Raw genomic sequence first — 6,737 nt, forward strand, 5'->3', positions numbered from 1 at the left:
TGGCTAAATTTTTCATATTATTTAGATAGGTATAAATAATTAAAAAAAAAGTATTATATATACAGTTGAAAATTTCAATAAATAAATACAAAAAAATATTTGTATAAATTTTAATATTTCAAGGTAATATATATCAGACTAAAGGGAACCATATTTTTTTTATTTAATATTAAAGTAATTTATAACAGACTAGGGGGTTCCATATTTTTTTTATTTAATATTTGTATAAATTTTAATATTTTAAAGTCATTTATATCAGACTTAGGGGGCACTATATTTTTTTATTTAATATTTGTGTCAATTCTGTAGTTCAGATTGTATTATTTTTCCAATATATTTTAATAAATATATTCAACCTTTAGGTTTATAACTCACCATCTTGTTCGGGGTTGTCAAACTGGAAGGAGGTTCTAGGTAAATAAAAAAAAATATTCAGGACACCAGAAAACAATGAAAGATGAAGATAAACATTGAGAAATAAATTGTATGGAAAATGTTTTTTGGAATCTGACAACCATGGAGGTGGTACAAATAAATTTAATTTGAAAATTTATACATTGATTCGCTTATTATACCTTATTTTATATTATGTCTTTCTCATATCAAGAGCAATTATTCATATCTATAATTATATATAACCAAATCATAGTTCAGTTTATAAAGGCAGATATTGTTTAAAAATTCAATAACTAATTGGACTACTGTTCGTTCCCTTCGTTTGTTTTAGAACGACTTGCCGTTCTGTGATTATCTTCTTTTTTTTTAATTTTAACTTCTGTCTGGTACCTGATGATAGTTACATATCATAATCATAGGCGTGTTCTTGTGAATCCAAACGCAATTTTACACAACTGTTGTTCTAGAAACAGTGCTTTACAAATTACGCACATTTTTTTAAATTTGTAAATCTACAGTGCAGGAACCATCTTAAATCAACTTAAATACTTTATGTCTGTGCCTCTCTGTGTTCTGTTAGTGCTTGAGTAATAGAAATTTTTTTGTCAAAATAATGCTGAGTATTTTAATTTTATTATATCAAATGTGTATTCAGAATTTCAATATTACTCGTATTTTTTAAAATTTATTTTAATTCTTTATTTATCGCCAAATAACAGCTCCGAGAGCATTTTTAATAAATTAAAACCACTAATCTAGAGAGAGAAACACTTTATTCTTTATTAAAGTAGTGCAACTCAACTGCATTGGGGTGCTGAGCACACAGCACACTAAGACCAGTTTTGAACAATTGCTTATTATTATTATAATATAGACATAGAGATTAAATATTAAAATGCATTGTAGTATTACAAGATTTTTTTTTATTTTAGTTATTTAATATTTTTCTATATTTTTATTTTTTTTTTTCATTCTTTTTACTTTTTATATTTTTTATAAAATTATTAATTTTTTTTTTGTCTTCCACTACTAACGTATATATCTAAAGTTAATTCCCTCTTATTATAATAGTAAAAATTCTAAACATATAGATATATAAGAATCTTATGAGTCATGCAAAATTATATTTTGATTATAATTATAAAAAAGATACTTGTATATATATAATATATACATCAGACTTATAAAGAAATATATGTGTAACAAAATTGGACGGATGAAACTTTTGTACAGGTTCGGATATTGTCGTGGGAAGAGTGAAGTGGTGAGACAAATTTTACAAATTCTGTACTATTGTATTTTGTGCTAGAATAGTTGTTGATATAAATTAGTTTAAACATGAGAAGAAGAATAAGAAAAGTTCTAGGTTTTCAAAAATATTAATAGGTTATTGTTTTTTCATCTAAAGACAATTTTCCATGCCAGGTTAAGAGGAAAATATACGGATCCACTATTTTTACCAGACACTGACAATATTTATATAGACATGTACAAGCACGACATAGTATAGTACATAAAATGATACTATTTTTGTATTTGAATTATTGTGTACTACATATTCACATGTTAATTTTTTTAATAAGTTACAATTACAAAATACCTAGAGTTTGTTTAAATTATCCATACAATTTTTACTATAGATATGGTGAAGTGACAAATTGAGATTAATTGATCAATAAATGAAATAGTACTCAGAACCCCATTTTGGGAGTGAAGTGGGGAAACGTAAAAAGGGATCGGGCCACACATATTTGTTGTTCCAGACTTTTCACTGCACGGAAAAATGTCACTCTTCTTTAAAAGTTCTGCTCACTTTTCAGGTGAAGGAAATGTACGTAAATTTTAATTTATAGTGGAAACATTTCAATATACAGTGAGGATCATTCTATGTCACTACTCTTTCGAATCTTACGATCTCAGATTTTACTAAAATTTGGCACATTTGTATTAATATAGACTTGGAAAATTTTAAATTTTACTGAGACATATTCCTGGAAAAGTCCCATAAATGGGCTAAGAAACACAGAATGACAATGTTTGGAATCGGTCCAGAAGTTTCTTTAATTTAGCATAATATCATTTTACATAATATTTTATACCCTTTCATATTATATAACCAAATATATTATATGAAAGAGAGTGATAATATGATATATGAAAACCTTATTTAGGCAATGTAAATATTTTGTTTGATGCAATATATTTTATTTAATTTTTAATTTGAATTATATAAAAACTAAATATTTTAAATTTCTACAATTTATTCTTTGGATCGGAAATATTGTTTTAAATTGCAGAGTGATATAACAATTTTTTTTTTTATGTTGACTCTTCAAATCATTGAAAAGTAAGATAATATATGGTTATATGTGTATCAATATATATATATTTGTATGCTGATCCATTCTTTCTTTTTACTGGAGTAGAGCTCCATTCTAAGGAATGGTTGTATAAGTTTTTGCTGTGTTGAGTTTCTGACACAGTGAGGTACTGGGGCACACTTCAGTTTTCTCTGTATAACACTAAAACTAATGAAACCACCAACACTTATAACTAAAGCGTGCCTTTATCTTTTATATATTGCACATTACTTTTCTCTGAATATTAAAGTATAAAAATATTAAAGTTTCCATGAAAATAAACATAACTCAAATGTGAATAATGATTCAGTTAACATGTGAGGAGATTTAGAAACTAGGATGTAGTTTTCGCGTTCATACACTGGTTCATTCCATGGATAGACAATTCTGAGACTGAAACGAAGTTTATTTTTTGTTTGACAGTGCACTGTATAGATATGGATGTATATTACTGCAGTCGCATCATTGATATTGATGTATATTACTGCAGTCGCATCATTAATATAGATTTATATTACTGCAGTCGCATCATTGATATTGATTAATGTATATTACTGCAGCCACATGATTGATATGGATGTATATTACTGCAGCCACATGATTGATATGGATGTATATTACTGCAGCCAAATGATTGATATGGATGTATATTACTGCAGCCACATGATTGATATGGATGTATATTACTGCAGCCACATGATTGATATGGATGTATATTACTGCAGCCGCCTCATTGAATTAAATAACTACTTAGCTAGAAGTGATTGAAAAGTAGATAATAAATAAAGTTTAACAAAATAAAGATTTTTTTATGAACATAATAATTTAATTGCATTCCATTTAATAGTAATATCACTAAAGCGTATTTGATTTATAGGACGGATTAAAAATTGTGGTGTAAGATTCATTCGGCTTAAGGAGGAAAAGGATGGCTGTTTACCAGACGAGTGGGGCATGAGCAGCGTAAGGGGAGACGATGGTCTTGGAGAGGAGAGGAGCGTGAAGTGGGGCGGCATAGGCTGGGGCAGCGTAGGCTGGGGCAGCGTAGGCGGGAGCAGCGTAGGCGGGAGCAGCGTAGGCGGGGGCGGCGTAGGCTACTTTAGGGGCGACGAGAGCTGGGGCGGCGTAAGGGGTAGCATAGGGGGCAGCATATGGGGCGGCGTATGGCACTGTCAGGGGAGCGGCGATGGCTGGGGCCAGAAGTCCTCTCTTGTCCCTCTGCTCAGCGGCCATGGCGGCTGCTACTACGACGAGGCAAACCTACAAAATAACAGATTTAATAATTGATAATGATCAATAAATGATATTATTATATAATACAATAAAAAGTATATATTTAATAATATATGTGAAGTCCCCTGGAAAGTGTGGCTCAATTTTAGGAAGAATATAATTTTTTTTGTTACTTTATTTGCTCTATAATAGTCTATGTGTACAGAGTTCATCTCACTAATAAGTAACTTAACTTGAGAAAATTTGAGGAAAAAATAAGGAAACCAAAAAGAAACAAAATTGGTGTAGTGCGGACATCACAACTAAGCATCCTAAAAGGTGAAAGTTTCAAACGATAAATTTTTATTTTTCTATTGCTTTAAAAATTTTTATTTTAGAGTCTCCGAGCATGTTAACTTTTTTTCTGCCAAGAATACAACAGTATAACAAAATATAACCAAGCCATGCACCTTTGGTTGCGATCGGGAAAGACCGAACTTGCTCGATTGATTCCGATTTTCCAATCATAACTGCTGTCTCTATTTCGAAATTTTATATTACTGTTAACAATGTAAAATGGTTAATTATTTCAAATAAACTAAGTTAAAGGTACTTTGGAGGAAATCTTTTTCAAAAATTCGTCATTTAAACTATTTATATGAGAATAGAATGTAGTTGATAATAATGATCATTAGATTTTACAAGGGTATACAGGGTTTAATCAAAATCGTTTGAAAAAATCACAAAAATGTGAAAAATCAAAAAAATAATTTTTTAAGTAATTATTTGGACTCGTGTATTTGCGTTGAAAACTCAAAATCAAAGGTAATAATTTTAATTAAAATCGATTTTAAAGTGCTAATTAAATATATTAAGATATTTCTACTTTATTTGATTTGCTTCTATTTATAATATTTTTCAAAAATATAATTTCGATTTGGTATTTCTTTTTTAACTCGAAAAATGAATTCGGTTCAGTTTAGGAAAGAGAAAATTAGAAGATCGAAGTTTAGATTATAATTTTGTCACAAGATCTTGAATTTTTTTAACGACATGGTACATATCAGTAAAATAAGTAGAAGCATATTTTATATTGATCAAAAATTTTGTTTCTGATCCTGGGAATCGAAGTTCTTATTTCCGGAAATAAAGTTATGACAGATCTTAGGTATTATATATATTTTTAAATATGCCATTAAAGAGTTGTGAGTAGCCTGTGTAATATGCCTCTTCTAAAAAATGTGAGGTGCTGCTAGTAAAACTTTTATATTTCAATACACTTCAAATAATTGAGTAATATAATTTTGTTATTTCTGTTGAAACAAAGTATCCAATATTCATAACAAAACTTGGCAACAGATTTCAAAATTGTGTTACCATGTTTTATGACTAAAACTATATTTATAAACTCGAGTTTACAAATTTAACCTTCCTACTTTAACCCTCCTTTGACGGATACCTTTGTGTTTAGTTAAGGTTTATCCACTGAATAATATTTTTGAAATCTTATTAATATTTCTTTTTATTAGGTTATTTTAATTTTTTTTAGTGTTACATTAGTTCAAAATTTTATAGAAATATTTATTTATATGTTGCATTTTAATTTATTTTTTAATTTTGGTAAGAATGTAGTCATTCACTATTACTTATTACTGAAGATTGTGGCAGATTGCAATATTTATCAATAGACGAATATTAAAAATATTTATTGATATTTACAACTGTATTAAAACAGTATGTAAATTTGATGTAAGTTGTACAATGCCATGATACAGACATGTGGAGAATCTAGCCAATGATAGAACTCCAACAAAGTTTAATTTAAAATAGATTGAACTTATTCAAGATCTAAGATTGATTCCAATACAATCAGTGTGGAATGAAAAACGTTTTTAAACTTTTTTTAGCCTAGCCGTAGTAAAATGTTATGTTTTATTATACATTATAAGAAATTATAAAATTCATGCTTTTTTATTTAAATACCTTTTATTTTTGTTACTAAAACAAACAGACATTTTCATTTGTTATTATTAATTCCTGTTTATAATTTTTTTTTGGTGAGACCTATAAGAAAAAAGTATCTTGTTTCTGGTCAGGTCCGAGCCAAATTGGTTTTATTTCTTCACATTGGATAGCGTAAATCGTATTTATTTCTGAAAAGCTGTCTGTTTCTTTAAGTGTTTTTTTTTTTTGTTTTAATTTTGATATAAGTTTTTCAATTCAATGTTGTGGCAAAGCATTATATGTAAAATTTTAAAGATTTTTCGAATTAAAAATGAATAGTTATCGCATATCGTGATAGTTATTAAAGCAGAATATTTAAATATTTATATTATTATCGTTGTATATGATATAATTTAAACTATTATACTCACAAAGAAGGTTTTCATGTTGAGGAGGTGCTGCTGGCTGTTCCAAAAGACAACTGTACTTAGGCCCTGGGAGCCGACGGTATATATAGTTCAGTTAGGACCTTGGTCCTCGGGTAGGAAGTAGATTACTTCTCTGGACCTTTGTAAGCGATTCGGCGTTTGATAAATGTGTCTTGAGTTATCGTATTTTGATTAATGTTTTGAGAGAAAACAATGAGGAAAATCCATAATGCAAATTCCGTCATTTGCTATCCGCGATTATGGATAGTAGTAGAGAATTTAGGGCAATTTAAACCATTAGATTTTAGTGATTAATATAATTCCTCTCTCTTAAAATTAAATTTCAACCACACGATAAAGGTATTATAAAAACGAAACTTACAAATACAATATATAT

General features: G+C 28.5%; 1 protein-coding gene across 1 annotated transcript; it reads right to left on the reverse strand.

The window, feature by feature from the left end:
• Positions 1–3,539: 3,539 nt before the first annotated feature.
• LOC136795988 (cuticle protein 16.5-like) lies at positions 3,540–6,422 on the reverse strand. The gene is made up of 2 exons (XM_067048293.1): positions 6,344–6,422; positions 3,540–4,016 (listed from the first exon to the last, which is right to left on the reverse strand). Exons 1-2 carry the CDS (start codon positions 6,356–6,358, stop codon positions 3,693–3,695), a joined length of 339 nt encoding a protein of 112 aa, XP_066904394.1. The 5' UTR covers positions 6,359–6,422; the 3' UTR covers positions 3,540–3,692.
• Positions 6,423–6,737: the final 315 nt, after the last annotated feature.

The sequence above is a fragment of the Halyomorpha halys genome, unplaced genomic scaffold (genome assembly GCF_000696795.3).
Source record: "Halyomorpha halys isolate HHAL.00 unplaced genomic scaffold, Hhal_1.1 Scaffold84.1, whole genome shotgun sequence".
Lineage (NCBI taxonomy): Eukaryota > Metazoa > Arthropoda > Insecta > Hemiptera > Pentatomidae > Halyomorpha > Halyomorpha halys.